At 48.0% G+C, this 21,947-nt stretch overlaps 1 protein-coding gene across 9 annotated transcripts in view; it reads right to left on the minus strand.

The window, feature by feature from the left end:
• Positions 1-21,947, minus strand: part of KMT2C (lysine methyltransferase 2C) — a 206,598-nt gene that overhangs the window by 71,212 nt on the left and 113,439 nt on the right. For all 9 annotated transcript variants that reach the window (XM_040434126.1, XM_040434128.1, XM_040434123.1 and 6 more), the window contains 4 exons: positions 21,119-21,283; positions 20,924-21,033; positions 16,916-16,969; positions 2,163-2,375 (listed from right to left, as the gene is read on the minus strand). In XM_040434126.1, coding sequence (XP_040290060.1) covers positions 2,163-2,375; positions 16,916-16,969; positions 20,924-21,033; positions 21,119-21,283 — 542 coding nt within the window. The remainder of the gene's footprint in view (positions 1-2,162; positions 2,376-16,915; positions 16,970-20,923; positions 21,034-21,118; positions 21,284-21,947) is intronic.

Genomic DNA, 21,947 nt, shown 5'->3' on the forward strand with positions numbered 1-21,947 from the left:
AATTCAACTGCCCTTTTTCTAATGGAAACTCATACCCTGGGTACTGACCACCTGCTGGGCTGAAGCTTCTTATACCAAGGCAGACCCACTAAGCAAGTCTACATTATTTTCAGGCAAACAAGCTATTTTTTCTCATGAGGTGGTAATAATTTAATGCGATGACCCAATGTTAATGGCAATGTGGTGAGGAGAATCTGAAACACTAACCACCTTGTCTCAATGGAAGCTTAAAGGGGCATTCTGGTAATAATGATCCGCAGCCTCCCCCATGAAGCGGACGATTCATACTTACCAGGACCACACCGCTATGGTACTCAGCGGTCTCTCCACTGTTTATATTCGGCTTGCCATGAGCATGATCATGTGCACCGGCCAATGATTGGTTTCAGCGGAGATGTGGCACCAAGCAGCACGTCACCGCTGAAGCCAGTCATTGGCTGGAGCGGCACATGTGACCATGCCCTTGGCCAACCAGATATAAACAGTGATACATAACTAACAAGTCCTATTCCGGGGATCAGCAACCTCTGGCCCTTTTCTGAAACTACAACTCCCAGAATGTTCCATTCACTTCTAAGAAAATTCCAAGAACAGCTGAGTAGGTGTGCGTGCTGGGAGTAGCAGTTTCACAGCCGCAGGAGTGCCGAAGGTTGCTGATCCCTGTCCTATTCTATATATATCCATAACCTTAACCAATACTCTACTCCTGATGAAGCTCATGTGAAACAAGTGACAAGAGTACCGCCATTCCAGCATCACAGGGTGAGCGTTAATACTTCTAGTTTACAGCTACACTAGCACATATAGATATAACTGATGGTAATATACAAAGCAGCAGTACAGAATTTAGCTACACGACGGTTAGCAGTCTTGTTACATGGAACATATTGCAATTAGAATACTTATGCTGGGTGTATAATCCTCCATTTTGTCACATTTATATTGGCCTTTATTCATTGTCATTATTGTGTATAGTGTATCACAGTGTATAGTGTATACCTGCTCTGCTGGCAAAATCACTGGATCAGTAAGATAATTGTTTGTCATTTTTAAATTAATAAAATTATGTTTTTAATGGGGAACATGAAAAGATATTAACAGTGCGGAGACTGGAACAGAAGATGGAGACAGCTGGAGGACCAGAGCAGGTAAGTATGAATGTTCTTTTGAAGGGGACAGGCCGCGGACATTTGATAATAAACATTAAAGGGGTTGTGTCACCTCAATGGAGGCATATAACTAGGATATGCCCCCATTGTCTGATAGGTGTGTGTCCCATCTCTGCAACCCACACCTATCTCGTAAATGGAGTCGGCAAAGTCCTGCAGGGCACACAGCGCATGCGCGACTGTCCTCCATTCATTTTTATGGGGCCAAAAATAGCTGAGACCGCTTCCTATGGACATGCTGTCTAAAATCTTACTTTTACAACAGAAACTGTAGCTCACAGGATACCAAGCACAGCACCGTACACTCTATTGCGGCTGTGCTTGGCGGCCGTTGCTGCTAGACATCTTTCACTTGAATGGCACTTTGCTGTAGAAAAGTCATGTGACGTCACAGGCCGAGGAAGACGCTGCAGTGCTCGCCCCAGCCCCTTCCAACAGCTGATCAAGGGTGGGGAGGGGTGTTGAGAGCTGGACCACCACTGATCTGATATTGATAACCTATCCTGAGAACAGGCCATCAATATTTAAAGGGGTTTTACAAGATATTTTTACTGATGATCTATTGTCTCGATGGGTCATCAGTATCTAATCGGTGGGGGTCCGACACCCAGGACCCCTGCCGATCAGCTGTTTGAGAAGGCACCATTTCTCGCAGCTTTCCCTAGGCCATATGACGTCACGTTCATCGGTCACATGGCTTAGGCGCAGCTCAGCCCCATTGATGTCAATGGGGCTGAGCTGTAATACTAACCACAGCCACCATCAAATAGACAGCACTGTGCTTGGTAAGCAGGGAGAAGGCTGTGGCACTACTGCGAGGCCAATGCCTTCTCAAACAGCTGACCTAGTACCCCCCACCGAACAGATACTGATGACCTACCCAGGAGATAGGTCATCAGTAAAAATATCTCGAAAAACCCTTACACGGTAACGCTCAGAAAACTGACAATGATCTGACAATTACTACAGTTCCATCTGAATTATGACAGTCACCTCTACTATCATCCATCTCCCCATCTCGAGAATGTTCAGATTGTGGGTCTGGAGGGGTTTGCAGGACAGCCACACTGTTCTGGTTGATGATCTTTAATTTCAGCTTAGGTTTTGAACGCCTCCTGCGTGGTACAGTGATTGTTAGGCTCTGTAATTGTGAGAGCCCTGATTCTGTTAAACATACTCCATCCTGGGTGAAGGTTTTCAGAATATCTGAATAAAAGTAAGAAAACAGAGATGATTGAGATGTGTTTTAGAGATCTAAAATTAATTGATTTGCCAGTGTAGGGCTTGATAAAACAGGCGTGCTTTAGTATTCAGAAAAGTCAGAATTCAGAAATTGTTATTCTCTGACCTGTTAGAAAGGTACATGATGTAATCTGTAGTTAAGGTAATCTTACCAGTCACTGTATTTGTGAGATATAACCTCCCTTCTGATCCTTAGCCATGTGACCAACACTGATCTTGAACGGACACAGGACAGGAAGTCAGTTACTTCTCTATTCATTCCTATGAGGCTGACATAAGATACATAGGGAAACTGACTTCCTGTCCACACATAAGATGCTGTGTCAATTGGAAAGCATGGAGGGAACAACTCAAATACAGACAATGGTAAGAAGATTACATTCACTACAGCTCACATCATGTACCTTTCTAACAAGTCCGAGAATAAAAATGCTTCTGGGAGCGTTTCTTTAAGGCTAACATTTAATTGGAATCTCACATGTAGTTTTTTTATATTTTTAAACAAAGCTAAGGAAGAATCCAAAAAACGAGATTTTTGTATAACTTAAATCTCTTTCTCGCTCTTCCTTTGGGGGACACAGGAAACCTTGGGTATAGCTCTACTCCCTAGGAGGCGTGTCACTAAGTGAAAACTGTTAAGCCCCTCCTCCAGCAGCTATACCCTCAGCCTGGAGAGAGAGAGACTACCAGTTGCGTGTCCAAGTAGTGAAAAAAAGGCAATGACCAACCCTGTAAAACCAAACAAGTCAACTACCCGACCGGGGCAACCAAACCGTAACAGTAAACCAGAACAATGGGTGGGTGCTGTGTCCCCCAAGGAAGAGCGAGAAAGATTTTACTGGTAAGTTATACAAAAATCTAGTTTTCTCGCCCAGTTCCTTGGGGGACACAGGAAACCTTGGGACGTTCCAGAGCAGTCCAAGAGGGGAAGGACTACAGCCCATGGCGAAACCACCGGAGGTATCAAGAAACCTCCGCCTGCAAGACCAGGTGGCCCAAAGCAGCATCCGCCGATGCATAGGTGTTCACCCTGTAGAACTTGGTGAATGTGTGCAAGGAAGCCCAGGTGGCCGCCTTGCACAGTTGTTCAGCCGAAGCCCGATGCCTCTGAGCCCAAAAGGCACCGACCGCTCTGGTAGAATGAGCGCTAACACCAAAAGGCGTCTCCTTGCCCTTGGCGCGGTAAGCCTCGACAATAGCCATCTTGATGAAGCGGGCAATAGACACCCTGGACGCCGCCAATCCCTTGTGCGGGCCTTCCGGAACCACAAAAAGAGTCCGGTGACCTCCAGGTAAATCTTCAGGGCCCTAACGACATCCAGGCGGTGAAGCTCCCGTTCACGAGGGTGAGAAGGAGACGGACAAAGGGAAGGGAGGACGATGTCCTCATTGAGATGAAAGGTGGAGACCACCTTCGGGAGGAAGGAAGGGACCGGACGGAGAACAGCCTTATTCTGGTGGAAGCCCAAAAGGGGCTCAGTACAAGAAAGCGCCGCCAATTCAGACACCCGTCGTAGAGACGTGATGGCCACAAGGAACATGACTTTGCAGGACAAAAGGCGAAGAGAGACCTTCCGTAACGGCTCGAAGGGGGAGGATTGGAGCGCCGAGAGCACAACATTAAGGTCCCAGGGTGGAATGGGAGAGCGATACGGAGGAACAGAGTGAGCGACTCCCTGGAAGGAGGTTTTGACAGGTCCGAGAGGGGCCAAAGGACGCTGGAAGAGGATGGAAAGCGCCGAGACCTGACCCTTTAACGAGCTGAGACCCAGGTCCAGGCCAGACTGTAAAAAGGACAGGACCGTGGGGAGGGAAAAACGAAGAGGGTGAACATCCAGATTCTTTCAGAAACCTAGGTAAGACCGCCAAGTCCGGTAATAAATCCTGGACGAGGCCGGCCTCTGTGAGCGGATCATGGTGCGAACCACATCCGCCGAAAAACTCAGTTGCATCAAAACTGCAGTCTCAACAGCCACGCCGTTAATCGTAGCGACCCTAAATGCTGGTGGAAGATCGGCCCTTGAGAGAGAAGGTCTTCTCTTAGAGGCAGCGGCCAAGGCGCGTCTCCCAGAAGCAGCATCAGGTCGGCGAGGCCAATCTGGGGCTATCAGGATTGTAGGCATGCCCTCTGTCGCGATTTTTCGGAGAACTCAAGGCAGAAGGGGGAGGGGCTGAAACACATACAGGAGGGAAAATTCCGTCCACGGAAGAACGAGAGCGTTGGCGCCGTACGCCCTTGGGTCCTTGGACCTGGACAGGAAGGTGGGGAGCTTGTGGTTGAACCTGGAGGCCATGAGATCCACATCCGGACGACCCTAACGGAGGCAAATGGACTCGAACACGTCGGGGTGCAGAGACCACTCGCCCGGGTTGATCGTGGTCCGGCTGAGGAAGTCCGCCGCCCAGTTTTCCACACACGGGATGTAAATTGCCGACAGGGCCGGAACATGAGTTTCCTCCCAGCGGATGTGAGACACTTCCCGCATAGCCGCTGCACTGCGAGTGCCCCCATGATGATTTATGTACGCCACGGCCGTGGCGTTGTCCGATTGGACACAGACGGGATGGCCCCGAAGCAGGGGAGTCCAGTGCCGGAGCGATAGGAGAATCGCCCTCAGCTCCAGGATGTTTATCGGCAGCTTGGACTCCGATGGGGACCAAGTGCCCTGGACGGACCGGGGAGGAAACACCCCTCCCCAACCCTGCAGACTGGCGTCGGTGGTGACCACCGACCAGGTCATCGGCAGAAAGGATTTCCCTTGGAGAGGGATCCGTAACCACCAGAGGAGGGAGGTCTGAAAATGGGGAGGTAGGGGGAAGGGCCGGTCCAGACTCTCCGGGGACTTGTCCCAGGCAGACAGGATCGCCGTCTGGAAGATGCGGGAGTGATATTGCGCGAACGGAATCGCTTCAAAGCAGGACACAATCTGTCCCAATACCCGCATGTTGGATCGGAAGGACGGACGGCGGTGGAGGAGGGTCCGAACCGGACGGTGAAGGGTCAGACGCTTTTCCAGCGGGAGACGAACCTCCCCAGGAAGACGAGTTGTCTGGAGGGGGTAAGCGAAGACTTGGGAAGGTTGATAATCCAATAAGCCTGGACAGCCCTCCCCCCTTTTTTTTTCTGCCAAGCTTATCATCACCAACATGCCTGACCCTCAGGGGCCTCTAGGCCCTGGTATCACGCCTGCACCGCCTGTGAAGCACCCTTTCCACGGGGGCAATCAGACCAATGCAGAGCAATGCGGGTCTGATTGCGCCCGTGGAAAGGGTGCTTCACAGGCGGTGCAGGCGTGATACCAGGGCCTAGAGGCCCCTGAGGGGTCAGACATGTTGGGGTTAACAGGCTGGTGGACGTCTGGGAAAAGGAGGGCGCCTTGATGAGCAGGTCGTCCAAGTAGGGAAGCAGAAAAACACCCCTGGAGTGGAGCAAGGCAAGGACAGGGGCTAGGATCTTGGTGAACACCCGAGGAGCAGTCGCCAGGCCGAAGGGGAGGGCGACAAATTGATAGTGGTCGTTCCCCACCGCAAAGCGAAGGAAACGCTGGTGACACAGAGCGATCGGGACGTGGAGGTAAGCATCCTGGATGTCGATAGACGACATAAACTCCCCTTTCTCCAGAGAAGCCACCACGGATCGGAGGGACTCCATCCTGAACCAGCGAAGACGGAGAAACCGGTTTAACCGTTTGAGGTCCAAGATCGCTCTCACCGAGCCTTCCTTTTTGGGGACCACAAAAAGGTTCGAGTAGAACCCCTTGAATCTGTCCCTTGGAGGAACGGAAGTCCAGAAGGGTGCGAATGGCTTCGGAGAAGGCGGACGCACACTGGGGGTCCCTCGGGGCACGGGACCGAAAGAAACGATTCGGAGGGAGGGGCGCAAATTCGATTTTGTATCCGGATGACACAATCTCGAGTGCCCAGGCGTTGGAGACGTGTACCTGCCAGATGTCCCTGAAAAGGAGGAGGGAGCCGGTGTGGGTGGGGGCGCACCTTCAGGCGGAGGGCTGCTTGGCCGAGGAGGGGCGAGCAGGTTGGGACTTACGCCAGGAGGGTTGAGTCCGAAAACAGGGCTTTTTACGCCTATCCTGGGAGGGATTAGAGGAAGGAATGATCGCGGGTCGAGGGCCGGAGGACCTGCGGGAGGACCTAAAACGAGAAAAACCAGGACGACCTCGAGTGGTGCCCTTGGTCCTGGGCTGGGGAAGATGGGTGCTCTTTCCCTCCGTGGCTTCAGAAATGATCTCGTCCAAGCGGGTCCCGAATAAACGGGAACCCGCGAAGGGAAGTCCAGCAAGAGAACGTTTGGAAGCGGCATCCGCCGTCCAAACTTTTAGCCAAAGTTCTCTCCTGACTGAGACAGCCAGAGCAGAGGAACGGGCAATGAGGGCACCCGCATCAAGTGAGGCCTCACAAATGAATTTCCCTGCCTGAACAACGAGATGGGCTAAAGAACGGAGGTCCTGAAGGGAGACGTCCGAATCAAGTTCCTGGTCGAGCTGGGAAGCCCATTCCAAGACCGCCTTCCAGACACAGGCGTAAGCAAAGACCGGTCTGAGGGCTGAACCGGAGGCGGCAAATATGGCTTTTGTAAGGGATTCCATGCGACAGTCTTCAGTGGACTGAAGAGAGGAGTGTCCGCCACAGGAATGGCCGTGCGTTTAGACAGGCGGGCCACGGGAGGGTCGACCTTAGGTGGAGACGCCCAAGTGGAGATGCAATCCGCTGGGAAGGGATAACAGATATCCAACTTCTTAGGGGGGTAAAACGGGCATCGGGGCGAGTCCAAGCCTTAGAGACCACCGAAGAGAAGTCGGCATGGAGGGGGAAAACCGTGGACGCCTGTTTGGGGCGGAAAAAGGACACACCGGCCTTGTCAGTGCTGGGAGGGTCGTCGTGAATTTTAAAGGTGTCGCGAATATTGGTAATGAGATGACCCACAGCAGAGGCTAGCTTGGACGGCAATGCCGAGTCAATGTCCCAATCCGAATCCACCAATTCTCCCTCAGAGGGCATGTCCTGTGAGGAGGAGGGACCCGACTGAGTCCGCACCCGCGGAGGAGATAGGGACGCATCTGAGGAAGACGCGCACTCCGCCCTGGAGCGCTTCTGGAGGTCCTGGGCCCTGGAGGCATCACTGGGAGCCCTGGAGGCAGAAGTAGCGGACCCGGAGGGTACGACAGGGGGTGTAGCAGACTGTGGGCCGCCTTGTCTACAAGGTGGCCCACAACATGAGTGAGGCTTTCCACGGCCTGGGACAGGGATCTTGCCCAATCAGGTGGATCCAAGGAAACGGGGCGGCACAGCAAGTGGCAGACCCGGTATTGGGGCCTGGCATGCAGAGCAATGCGGGTCTGATTGCCCCCCGTGGAAAGGGTGCTTCACAGGCGGTGCAGGCGTGATACCAGAGCCTAGAGGCCCCTGAGGGGTCAGACATGTTGGTGATGATAAGCTTGGCAGAAAAAAAGGGGGAGGGCTGTCCAGGCTAGGGGCTGCTGGTGCTAGGAAGGGGTTAACAGTCCTACCAGACCGAAGACCTCAGGGCAGTGCGTCAGCAGCAGCAGTGGCAGGAGAGATCCAACAACGTCACGGCAGCAGCGGTGGCCAGGCTCTTGAGGTGAATTGGAAGGCGGGAATGAGAGGGGAGCGGGAAGCGAAGCCCTGCCCCCGTCTATGCTCCGTTCGCACGCGCGATTTAAATATAGAGAAGGTAAGAAGGGGGAGGGGCGGTCTGCGGCGCTGTAAATGAGAGGCCGCAACTCCATATCGCACAGTTGAATGCCGGAGCCACCCTCCACAATTAGTATACGGCCGCTGCAGAGTAAGGGAGAGCCTTTCCACCCCTGCAGGATAGAGCGATCGCCGCGATTCCCTGCGTGCGGACATCGCGATTCTGTCCGGCAGTGAAAGTATGCCGGATGCTTGTTGCTGCGGCCTTGCCTGCCTGCGATCGTAGCCTGGATGCCCCTGCTGCGGCTGAATGAAGGCACTCTTGCGGTAGTAGGGCTCTTGCGGTGAATTGGAGTAGGTTGTCCAAGTGACTGCCACAGCATAGGCTAGACAGGTGAGGAGGCCTTGGGGGGTGAGCAGAGAGCAGAAGAGGGGGGGGGGGGGGAGGCTGTAACACCCACTCTTACTATCCTGAAGTCTTCACCCTCTGTCGATTCCAGCAGGGTCGCCCCTTCAGCTACTGGCACCGCAGTGGCAGGAAGCTAGAGAGGGGCTTGACGTGTGGGCGACCCTTACGCTGGCGGGGTGCAGGGGAGCTGGGCTGCCCTGGTCCTCCTTGTCTTCTGTGGGGGAGGCAGCAGTGCGGGTGACCGGCACTGGCGCAGCTCGACCCCGGGAGAAACAGAGAGGTCCAGGCGTCTCAGTTGTCCCTGTGAATAGTAAAATAAAAAATAAAATAAAAAATTAAGGAGAAAAACAGCCCTGCGAAGCAGGGAGTGTCTAGCCTCCTTGGACACTAAGCAAAAACTGGCAGTCTCTCTCTCCAGGCTGAGGGTATAGCTGTGGAGGAGGGGCTTAACAGTTTTCACTTAGTGACACGCCTCCTAGGGAGTTGAGCTATACCCAAGGTCTTCTGTGTCCCCCAAGGAACTGGGCGAGAAAGTATGAAGGAAAGATACTTCTAATTCTCTTTTGTAACCAACTCACATGTTCAACAAATATTTTGTGCCTTTTTTGGTTCTCACATTTGTGTTTTTGTTCTGTTACTATGGAGACAAATAGATCTGCATAGGAGCTATAAAATTACAATTTGAATTTGTAATCTACTATTTGCACTACTATTCACAAAATTGTTTCATTTGTGCTTTTCATTTTAAAGGGGTTGTCTCACTTCAGCAAGTGGCATTTATCATGTAGAGAAAGTTACTACAAGGCACTTACTAATGTATTGTGATTGTCTATATTGCTTCCTTTGCTGGCTGGATTCATTTTTCTAATCGCATTATACACTGCTCATATCGAGGGGTTATGTCCACCCTGTAATAAAGCACCGGCCTGTCTGGTGGCCAGGATGGTCGGAGCGCACATAGGCTGGTGCTTTTTCCTATATACACTGCGTGCAGAATTATTAGGCAAATTAGTATTTTGACCACATCATCCTCTTTATGCATGTTGTCTTACTCCAAGCTGTATAGGCTCGAAAGCCTACTACCAATTAAGCATATTAGGTGATGTGCATCTCTGTAATGAGAAGGGGTGTGGTCTAATGACATCAACACCCTATATTAGGTGTGCATAATTATTAGGCAACTTCCTTTCCTTTGGCAAAATGGGTCAAAACAACGACTTGACAGGCTCAGAAAAGTCAAAAATAGTGAGATATCTTGCAGAGGGATGCAGCACTCTTAAAATTGCAAAGCTTCTGAAGCGTGATCATCGAACAATCAAGCGTTTCATTCAAAATAGTCAACAGGGTCGCAAGAAGCGTGTGGAAAAACCAAGGCGCAAAATAACTGCCCATGAACTGAGAAAAGTCAAGCCTGCAGCTGCCAAGATGCCACTTGCCACCAGTTTGGCCATATTTCAGAGCTGCAACATCACTGGAGTGCCCAAAAGCACAAGGTGTGCAATACTCAGAGACATGGCCAAGGTAAGAAAGGCTGAAAGACGACCACCACTGAACAAGACACACAAGCTGAAACATCAAGACTGGGCCAAGAAATATCTCAAGACTGATTTTTCTAAGGTTTTATGGACTGATGAAATGAGAGTGAGTCTTGATGGGCCAGATGGATGGGCCCGTGGCTGGATTGGTAAAGGGCGGAGAGCTCCAGTCCGACTCAGACGCCAGCAAGGTGGAGGTGGAGTACTGGTTTGGGCTGGTATCATCAAAGATGAGCTTGTGGGGCCTTTTCGGGTTGAGGATGGAGTCAAGCTCAACTCCCAGTCCTACTGCCAGTTTCTGGAAGACACCTTCTTCAAGCAGTGGTACAGGAAGAAGTCTGCATCCTTCAAGAAAAACATGATTTTCATGCAGGACAATGCTCCATCACACGCGTCCAAGTACTCCACAGCGTGGCTGGCAAGAAAGGGTATAAAAGAAGAAAATCTAATGACATGGCCTCCTTGTTCACCTGATCTGAACCCCATTGAGAACCTGTGGTCCATCATCAAATGTGAGATTTACAAGGAGGGAAAACAGTACACCTCTCTGAACAGTGTCTGGGAGGCTGTGGTTGCTGCTGCACGCAATGTTGATGGTGAACAGATCAAAACACTGACAGAATCCATGGATGGCAGGCTTTTGAGTGTCCTTGCAAAGAAAGGTGGCTATATTGTTCACTGATTTGTTTTTGTTTTGTTTTTGAATGTCAGAAATGTATATTTGTGAATGTTGAGATGTTATATTGGTTTCACTGGTAAAAATAAATAATTGAAATGGGTATATATTTGTTTTTTGTTAAGTTGCCTAATAATTATGCACAGTAATAGTCACCTGCACACACAGATATCCCCCTAAAATAGCTAAAACTAAAAACAAACTAAAAACTACTTCCAAAAATATTCAGCTTTGATATTAATGAGTTTTTTGGGTTCATTGAGAACATGGTTGTTGTTCAATAATAAAATTAATCCTCAAAAATACAACTTGCCTAATAATTCTGCACTCCCTGTAGTGTTGCAAGCACGGCCACCATTGATGGAAACAAGCAGTGTATAATGAGATGGAAAAATGAATCCAGCCAGCAAGAGAAGCAATATGGACAATCACAGTACATTAGAAAGTGGCTTGTATTAAGTTTCTCTACATAATAAATGCCACTTAATGCCTTAAAGAGGACCTTTCACCGATCCTGACATTGTGAACTAAGTACACAGACATGTAGAGCGGCGCCCAGGGATCTTACGGCACTTACTATTATCCCTGGGCGCCGCTCCGTTCTCCCGTTACGTCCTCCGGTATGTTCGGGGACTTGGTTATAGTAGGCGGGTTCTTCTGGGCGCCTCCTTCTCCTAGGCTGTAGTGCTGGCCAATCGCAGCGCAGAGCTCACAGCCTGGGAGGTTTTTTTCTCCCAGGCTGTGAGCTCTGCGATGCGATTGGCCAGCGCTACAGCCTAGGAGAAGGAGACGCCCAGCAGAACCCGCCTACTATAACCAAGTCCCCGAACATACCGGAGGACATAACGGGAGAACGGAGCGGCGCCCAGGGATAATAGTAAGTGCAATGAGATCCCTGGGCGCCGCTCTACATGTCTGTATACTTAGTTCACAATGTCAGGATCGGTGAAAGGTCCTCTTTAACCCCTTAAGGACACAGCCTTTTTACACCTTAGGACCAGGCCATTTTTTGCAAATCTGACCAGAGTCCCTTTAAGTGCTGATAACTTTAAAACGCTTTGACTTATCCAGGCCGTTCTGAGATTGTTTTTTCGTCACATATTGTACTTCATGACACTGGTAAAATGAAGTCAAAAAATTATTTTTTTTTGCACCAAAAAATACCTAATTTAACAAAAATTTGGAAAAATGTAGCAAATTTCAAAGTTTCAGTTTCTCTACTTCTGTAATACATAGTAATACCCCCTACAATTGTGATGACTTTACATTCCCCATAGGTCTACTTCATGTTTGAATTGTTTTGGGAATGATATTTTATTTTTTGGGGATGTTATAAGGCTTAGAAGTTTAGAAGCAAATCTTGAAATTTTTCAGAAATTTACAAAAACGAAATTTTTAGGGACCAGTTCAGGTCTGAAGTCACTTTGCGAGGCTTACATAATAGAAACCACCCAAAAATGACCCCATCTAAGAAACTACACCCCTCAAGGTATTCAAAACTGATTTTACATACGTCGTTAACCCTTTAGGTGTTGCACAAGAGTTATTGGCAAATGGGGATGAAATTTGTGAATTTCATTTTTTTGTCTAATTTTCCATTTTAACCCATTTTTTCCACTAACAAAGCAAGGGTTAACAGCCAAACAAGACTGTATCTTTATTGCCCTGACTCTGCCGTTTACAGAAACACCCAATATGTGGCCGTAAACTACTGTACGGCCACACAGCGGGGCGTAGAGTGAAAGGTGCGCTGTTTGGTTTTTGGAGGGCTGATTTTTATGGACTGGTTTATTTACACCATGTCCCATTTGAAGCCCCCTGATGCACCCCTAGAGTAGAAACTCCCTAAAAGTGACCCCATCTAAGAAACTACACCCCTCAAGGTATTCAAAACTGATTTTACATACGTCGTTAACCCTTTAGGTGTTGCACAAGAGTTATTGGCAAATGGGGATGAAATTTGAGAATTTCATTTTTTTGTCTAATTTTCCATTTTAACCCATTTTTTCCACTAACAAAGCAAGGGTTAACAGCCAAACAAGACTGTATCTTTATTGCCCTGACTCTGCCGTTTACAGAAACACCCAATATGTGGCCGTAAACTAATGTACGGCCACACAGCGGGGCGTAGAGTGAAAGGTGCGCCGTTTGGTTTTTGGAGGGCTGATTTTTATGGACCGGTTTATTTACACCGTGTCCTGTTTCAACCCCTCTGATGCCCCCCTGGAGTAGAAACTCCCTAAAAGTGACCCCATTTTGGAAACTACGGGATAAGGTGGCATTTTTTTGGGGACTATTTTTAGGGTAAATATGATTTTTGGTTGCTCTATATTACATTTTTGTGAGGCAAGGTTACCAAAAATTTAAATTCTGAAATTTCATCTCCATTTGCCATTAACTGTTGAGGAACACCTAAAGGGTTAATAAAGTTTGTATAATCAGTTTTGAATACCTTGAGGGGTGTAGTTTCTTAGATGGGGTCAGTTTTGGGGAGTTTTTACTCTAGAGTGCATCAGGGGGGCTTCAAAAGGGACATGGTGTCAATAAAAAAGGCCATCAAAATCGGCCTTCCAGAAACCATGTCAGTCCTTTCCTTTTGCGGCCTCCCTTTTACTGATACAGCAGTTTACGACCACAAATGTGGTTTTTCTGTAAACTGCAGTATCAGGGTAATAAATATTAAGTTTTGTTTGGTTGTTAACCCTTGTTTTGTTACCGGAAAAAACGGATTGAAATGGAAAAGTGCCAAAAATAGCGGTTTTGGCACCGTTTTTTTTTTTTTTTTTTAACCGTGTTAATCTGGGGGGTTAGGTAATGGGATATTTTTATAGAGGAGATTCTTACGAACGCGGCAATACCTAATAAGTCTACTTTTTTTTTACAATTATTTAGGTTTATGACTAAATTATCTTTTTTGATACAAATCTTTTTTTTGGGTATCTCTAAAGTCTAAGGGTCATTTTTTTTTTTTTTTTTTTATCCAATTATCTCATGTGGGGGCTCATTTTTTGCGGGATGAGCGGACGGTTTTATTGGCACTATTTTGGGGGCTATATGACTTTTTTTTCGCTTGCTATTAAACTTTTTATTATGTAAGGTGACAAAGAAAAACTTTTTTTGCACCTTTTTTTTTTTGACCGTGTTAATCTGGGGGGGTTGGTCATGGGGTAGTTTTATAGAGGAGATTATTACCGACGCGGCGATACCTAATATGTCTACTTTTAATAAATTATTTTAGTTTTTTTGGGTGTCTCAGGTCTGAGAACCATTTTTTTTTATCCGATGTCAGTGGCTAAATTGGGATATAAATTTAGTACTCCATGGAAGTGTGATACTCCCTGAAGCAACCGTCAATGCAGAGGCCCGGATGATCGGGGCACGTGTCGCACTGAGTAGTCGTGTCCTTCCGTATCCCCCTCCTGCGACACACTCTGCACTTTTTTTGGGTTCGTCCCTTCTTTCCAGTATGGGGGACCACACCTGGAAAGTGTTGGCCAGGGACGATCCGGGCACCTACAGTTCCCGAGGTACTCCGGCCTGCTCTTTCCCGGTCCGAAAAGATCAGGGCCTTGAGGACTGCCTCATAGAACTGGAGGAATGTCCCTGTGCTGCCAGCGCTTCGGGATAGTACAAAAGAGTTGTACATGGCAACCTGCACCAAGTAGACCGCAACTTTTTTGTACCATGCCCGGGTTTTGCGCATGGCATTATATGGCTTGAGGACTTGATCAGAGAGATCAACTCCTCCCATATACCGATTGTAGGCGACGATACAATCGGGCTTGAGGACCGTTGCCGCGGTACCTCGCACAGGGACAGGGGTGATGCCGTTACCATGAATTGTGGACAGCATAAGGACATCCCTCTTGTCCTTATACCTGACCAGCAACAGGTTTCCACTGGTAAGGGCACGGGTCTCACCCCTGGGGATAGGTACCTGGAGGGGGTGGGCAGGGAGGCCGCGTTGATTTTTCCGCACGGTCCCACAAGCGGACGTGGATCTGGCGGCAAGGGACTGGAACAAGGGGATACTGGTATAAAAGTTATCCACGTAAAGGTGGTAACCCTTATCCAGCAGTGGGTACATAAGGTCCCACACAAGTTTCCCGGTAACACCCAGAGTGGGGGGACATTCTGGGGGTTGAATCCGGGAATCTCGCCCCTCGTACACACGAAATTTGTAAGTGTACCCTGAGGTACTCTCACAAATTTTGTATAGCTTTACGCCATACCTCGCCCGCTTGGAGGGCACATACTGGCGGAAAATGAGTCTCCCCTTGAACGCAATGAGAGACTCATCAACCGCGACCTCCCTTCCAGGTACATAGGCCTCCATGAATTTGGCCCCAAAGTGATCGATGACCGGCCGTATCTTATACAGACGGTCATGGGCAGGATCACCTCGGGGGGGACATGCTGCATTATCGGAATAATGCAGACATTTCCGGATGGCCTCAAACCGGGAGCGTGTCATGGCTGTACTGTAAAGTGGGGCCTGGTATAGGACGTCCCCACTCCAGTACAGCCTGACACTGGGTTTTTTGACTAGGCCCATATGCAGCACGAGGCCCCAAAATGTCCTCATTTCGGCTGCACTGACCGGCGTCCAGCCACCGGGCCTGGCCAAAAAGGAGCCCGGGTGTTGAGCGACGAACTGTTGGGCGTACAGATTCGTCTGCTCCACCATCAGATTTACCAGTGGGTCACTGAAAAAATGACAAAAAAAGTCATATTCAGTGTAGCCCACTGTGGAAATCTGGATTCCTGATTGGCCTACAAAATCAGGAATCACAGGCTCGTATCGCTCTGGGCTACACCAGACAAGTTCACCGGCAGGGGGCTCCGGTGGATTTAACTGGTGGGCCGGGAAACCAGTACGAGCCCCAGAGCTGCTCGTACTAGTGTGGGCCACAGGGTCCCTAACATGGCGGTCCCCTTGCTCCGCCTGGCGGCGTCTCCGCCGCCTTGGGGGCTCATCATCATCGCTAGATGATGAGGAGGATGCGGATGACAACAGGAATGTGGGGTCATCCTCATCCTCACTGGGACTCTCGGAGTCGGAGGCAAGCTGGGCGTATGCCTCCTCGGCCGAGAACGTCCGGCGGGCCATAGGGGAGTGTGTGTCTGCGTGTATATGTGCGTGTGTGTAACTCTTTATTTTGTGTGCGTGTGTGTGGGGGCACGGATGTTCACGAACTCACCCTAAAACTAACAGAAAAAAAATCAAATAAACTAACTAAAAAAAATGCAAAAAATGTGGGGAAAAAAAATCAAAACCGCTGATCAACCGTCCGAAGTTGATCAGCGGTGGGGTGTGCGATGCGCTAACAGTGGCCGGACACTAAGTGCCGGCCACAATCAGCGTACACAAAAAAAAAATAAATGCACCCCAAAAAAGGGGTGGGGGGGGGGGCAAGTGGCAGCACCCCTGGGGGGTCTAGGGTCACACAGCTGTGCTGTGGACCCCAGACACCCTAACTTAGGGTGATGCAATAAAAGTTAGAAAAGTTCAAAAACTAACTTTCCCTTTTTTTTCCCTGCCTAAACCAAACTTTCCCTATGCTGTCCCTATGTACCTGATGGGGGGTGCTGGGGCACAGATCGGGTCCTGGGGGCACAGATCGGGTCCTGGCAGACACACGTGCAGGCAGCTCCTCTCTCCTCCGGCTCCGGAACACAAAAGGAGGAAGAGAGGAGCGCCTGCCTCTTTTAAATTTGCCGCCGGACCGCCCACAGACCAATCAGGAAGCGATCCTGAGTGGTGATGTCACCATCACCACTCAGGATCGCTGGATGGTGATTGGTGGGGTGAAATCACACCACCATCACCATCCTGTTCCGGGTTATCGGGTCTTCAGAGACCCGAACAACCCGGAAACGCAGAAAACCGCAGGTCTGAATTGACCTGCGGTTTTCTGCGATCGCATACATGGGGGGGTCACCGGACCCCCCGGCGCATTTGCCCCAAGTGCCTGCTCAATGATTTGAGCAGGCACGGGGTTCCGATCACCGCCCGCCGCGCGGCGGTGATCGAAAATACACAGGGCGTACATGTACGCCCTGTGTCCTTAAGTACCAGGGCACAAGGGCGTACCTGTACGCCCTATGTCCTTAAGAGGTTAAACACATTGGAATAAAAAGATACATACATTCAGCTAATATTTTTAAAAAATGCTGAAGATGATCATAAAAAAAAACCACAACCAATACTTACCAGGTTCTCTCATCTTCGGAACAATCTGAGCATCAATTGGTGGTTCACACACTTCTGATGAGAAAGGAATGAGGGAAAAAAACTATTAAAGCATTAAGCTTGCAAACACATTCATGGTTACACAAACACTATAGTTCATGAGAGCAATACAATTGGCAGGGAGTTTCAAGAAATGGATTACGATCCATCCAAAAATAGTAATATTATTTAACATGTATTCATATTTTTCCTTAAAAGGGTTGTCTCTCACATCGGCAAGTGGCATTTATCATGTAGAGAAAGTTAATACAAGCCACTTACTAATGTATTGTGATTGTCCATATTGCTTTCTTTGCTGGCTGGTTTCATTTTTCCATCACATTATGCACTGTGCGTTTCCATGGTTATGACCACCCTGCAAACCATCAGCAGTGGCCGTGCTTGCACACTATAGGAAAAAGTGCCTGCCTCTCTGGTGGCCGAGACTGTGGGAGCTCACATAGGCTGCTGCTTTTTTCTATAGTGTGGAAGCACGGCCACCGCTGATGGATTGCAGGGTGGTCGTAACCATGGAAATGAGCAGTGTATAATGTGATGGAAAAATGAATCCAGCCAGCAAATAAGGCAATATGGACAATCACAGTACATTAGGAAGTGCCTTGTAATTACTTTTTCTACATGATAAATGCTATTTGCTGAAGTAAGACAAACCCTTTAAAGGGTATGTCACCATCTCATGCACTGATGACATATCACTAGGATATGCCATTAACATCTCACCTCTGCGACACGCTCCAATCTACAGAACAGGGGCCCTGAAGTGAACGGAAAACAGCCGTGCATACACGGCCATACTTCATTCACCGCTATCAGAGTTCCAAAAAACAACCGAGTGGCGACTTGGCTATTTCGGACAGTCCCATAGTGGTGAATGGTGCGGTGCGCTCTCCATTCACCACTATGGGACCTCTGAAAATAGCCAAGCGATCTTTGTGGGACCCCACTCTGGACACAGGAGCAGAGGATCCACACCTGACATTGATGGCATATCCTGGCGATATGCCATCAATGTGTCAGATGAGCCAACACTTTTAAGACTATAGTCAGGCCCTCATTACTTTACAAGCAAGAATGTATTCTATTTCAGTGCCCACTGCTTCCAGCGATGCCGCTCCGATTCTTCAGCGGCACTACAGTCATGATGTGCGCATATAAAACGGACACTGCTGTAGCCAATCAATGGCCTCAGCGCTATACAGAATGAAACCTCTGAGACTAGGGATTAGTTGCAGTAGTCATGTGGTATATATGGGCATGTCATCACTGCAATCAAGCAAATGCCAGAGGGGAGGACAGCTGCAGTATTGGAAGATGTGGGGTATTAAATGGGTGAACATAGCGTATTTGGGGTTTTAGAAGACACACTGGACTATAAGACGGACCCCAGATTTAGAAAAAACAGAAAATAAAATTTTCTAGGTCCTCTTTGAAGAGAATGTTTTATACTGGTGTTTTACTGAGGTGGAGGGGTCAAGGTAACTTTATGATGTAGTGGGGCAGGGGTAGTTTTGGTCAGCTCCCTATCCCCATACTGTGTAATCTGCTGACCATTGTAACAACCAGCAATGGTGCATGTGGTCACCTCATTGAATGTAACTATCCAAATAAATGTGCCTCCTGCCATTACTCTCTTGTGTCCTGCTAGATTATTTTTAAGTACTTGTCTGTGACACACACATATACATATTTCTGGTTCACACACAGCTCTGCTACACACACACAAAACTGTACTATACATACAGCTCTGCTACACACACACAAAACTGTACTATACATACAGCTCTGCTACACACACAAAACTGTACTATACATACAGCTCTGCTACACACACAACTGTACTATACATACAGCTCTGCTACACACACACAAAACTGTACTATACATACAGCTCTGCTACACACACACAAAACTGTACTATACATACAGCTCTGCTACACACACAAAACTGTACTATACATACAGCTCTGCTACACACACACAAAACTGTACTATACATACAGCTCTGCTACACACACACAAAACTGTACTATACATACAGCTCTGCTACACACACAAAACTGTACTATACATACAGCTCTGCTACACACACAAAACTGTACTATACATACAGCTCTGCTACACACACAAAACTGTACTATACATACAGCTCTGCTACACACACACAAAACTGTACTATACATACAGCTCTGCTACACACACACAAAACTGTACTATACATACAGCTCTGCTACACACACAAAACTGTACTATACATACAGCTCTGCTACACACACAACTGTACTATACATACAGCTCTGCTACACACACACAAAACTGTACTATACATACAGCTCTGCTACACACACAAAACTGTACTATACATACAGCTCTGCTACACACACACACAACTGTACTATACATACAGCTCTGCTACACACACACAAAACTGTACTATACATACAGCTCTGCTACACACACACAAAACTGTACTATACATACAGCTCTGCTACACACACAAAACTGTACTATACATACAGCTCTGCTACACACACAACTGTACTATACATACAGCTCTGCTACACACACACAAAACTGTACTATACATACAGCTCTGCTACACACACAAAACTGTACTATACATACAGCTCTGCTACACAGTTATCTTTAATAACTCACATTTCCCTACACTAGTGCTGGTTGTATAGTTTTCCTGCTCTGACATCAAAGGTCCTTAAGCTGTACTTGGAGTTTCCACTTCCATTCAGTACCAGCATAGGACCTTCCCGCCGCTTATCATACAGATCGGCGTCAAGTAATTAGAGAGAGGTGAGTGCATATGCACAGCTCTCTCACTGATCGGGCAAAGTGCTCTATTTGTGCTCTGCCGGATGATTAAAGGGGTTCTGCACTTTGTTTAAACTGATGATCTATCCTCTGGATAGATCATCAGCTTCTGATCAGTGGCCTGGCCTGGGCGGGGATATACTCCATTCAAGTGAACAGAGCTTAGCACCGCCCACGCTAGTTGATACAAGTAGTGATGTCACTGGGCCAGCGGTAAACAGTGAGAAGGCTGCGACGCTGCTGGAGTGCCGCTGCATTCTCAAACAGCTGATCGGCGGGGGTCCCGGGTGCCGGACCCCCGCCGATTAGATGCTGATGATCTATCCAGAGGATAGATCATCAGTTTAAACAAAGTGCAGAACCCCTTTAAGGAAGCAGTAAGGGGGTCTGGTCATGCTGGATCTCCCCGACTGCTGTATAAGACACAGGCAGTTTTTATTAATACCTTTTCAAAAAAAAGTGTTTCTTATAAAGCGAAAAATATGGTATATTCTTTTATTATTTTATCATTATCACAATTGCTGACTGGGGAAAAATCTTTTAATAAGTAAGACAACTGCATTAAGACCCCTAGACCACTGATATCTGTCTGTGCCTGCACTAATGTCAAAACATTAGTCTCTCATCCATGAACAATGTGACTTTTACCGACTGAACTGGAAGCTTATTTTGTACGTTCACACATGACTTTTTCAATGAGCCAAATGTGCAGGAAAACAGCAGAAACACATTGGAAATGTTATCATAACTGATCCAAACACATCTAGTTAACCTTTACAAGATCTGACAGCTTTTTTTACTGGACATAATAAAGCATTCCCAAGCCAAACACGTTCAAAAAGTCTTGAATACAAGAGACTGTTCTGGAACTACAAGGGTCGCAAAAGTTGCACATTTTTTGTCGTTTTCATTGCATTTTAGAAAAAGTAGGAAGTACTTAGCGGAAGGGCAGGGCCACCGCGGTACGACCCATTTACAATAAGCAAAAATTAAGCTTTCCTGATTCAGGCTCCCGAATTGCAAGTGGCCTTTACTGTGACCTGTACAAGTCAGTCAAAGATGCTACCCCTGTGACATCCATAATAATTGTATAATACTATACATTCAATTCACGTGACCAATGCAGCCAGCAAATGTCCATCATACCTTGAGCTGGTATTACAAATGGCTTACACATAGCACAATCAAATCCACCGTCTGCTGCATTCTCAACTTCTGCTTCTGTGTGTAGGTTCTGACAGGTACCATGCGTCCACCTAAAAATGTATAATCATTGGCAATTAATAATGAAATGCAGCAAAGTAAAAAAAAATGCACCGCTGGGTATAAACAGCCACTTACCTATCACACTGCCGACACTGAATGATCAGCTCATCCTGTATGTAGGTCTGAGCACATACATGGCAGGTGGACAGGCTTGCACAAGGCGCACACTGGGTGTAGTTATTCTGCCACTCACATCGCAATCCTGGAGTGACTGCTTTGCAGTTGGTACACGATACACACCTGAAGAGAGGAAACGGTGTAATTTAAAGGGGCAGTCTCATTACAAATATTGGAAGTAGTGTCTGATTGGTGGGTGTCTGACCCCTGGGCCCTCCCATGGAGCGGCAGTGATGCATTTGCATGGCCATTCCACGCAACTCTATGGGACTGGTGGAGATATCAGGCTACAAGCGCTCCGCATTCTCCGGCAGTCCCATAGAGTCAAATAGAGTAGTAGCATGTATGTGTAACCGCTGCTCCATTAAAACGGGGGAACCAAGGGCCCCCCATTCTTGTGATCGGCGGGGGCCCCGATGGTCAGGCCAATGTCTTTCAGACACTTATCCATTAGCTTGTAGATTGGCAATATGTGTTTGTAACGGGACAGACCCTTTAAAAGTGGTCTGTCACCTATATTGTGCATATATAACGCAATTTACCTTTGTGCACTACAACATCAGTAAAACCATACCTATTGTTCTTGAATCGCTGCTACTGTTCCCCATAAAAAGCACTTGGATGGATGAAGACGAAGCACCAAGCGTCCAGGTGGGAGTTTGCATTCTTCCATCTCAGAAGTCAATGCCAGGTTCTCCTCCTTGCTCTTCCAAGTCCTTCTGCTCTGTCGGAGAGGTCACTGATCCCCTGCACCCAAATCCCGCTCAGGCTCTGACTACTACTTAGG

Source organism: Bufo bufo, chromosome 5, assembly GCF_905171765.1.
Source record: "Bufo bufo chromosome 5, aBufBuf1.1, whole genome shotgun sequence".
NCBI classification, from domain to species: domain Eukaryota; kingdom Metazoa; phylum Chordata; class Amphibia; order Anura; family Bufonidae; genus Bufo; species Bufo bufo.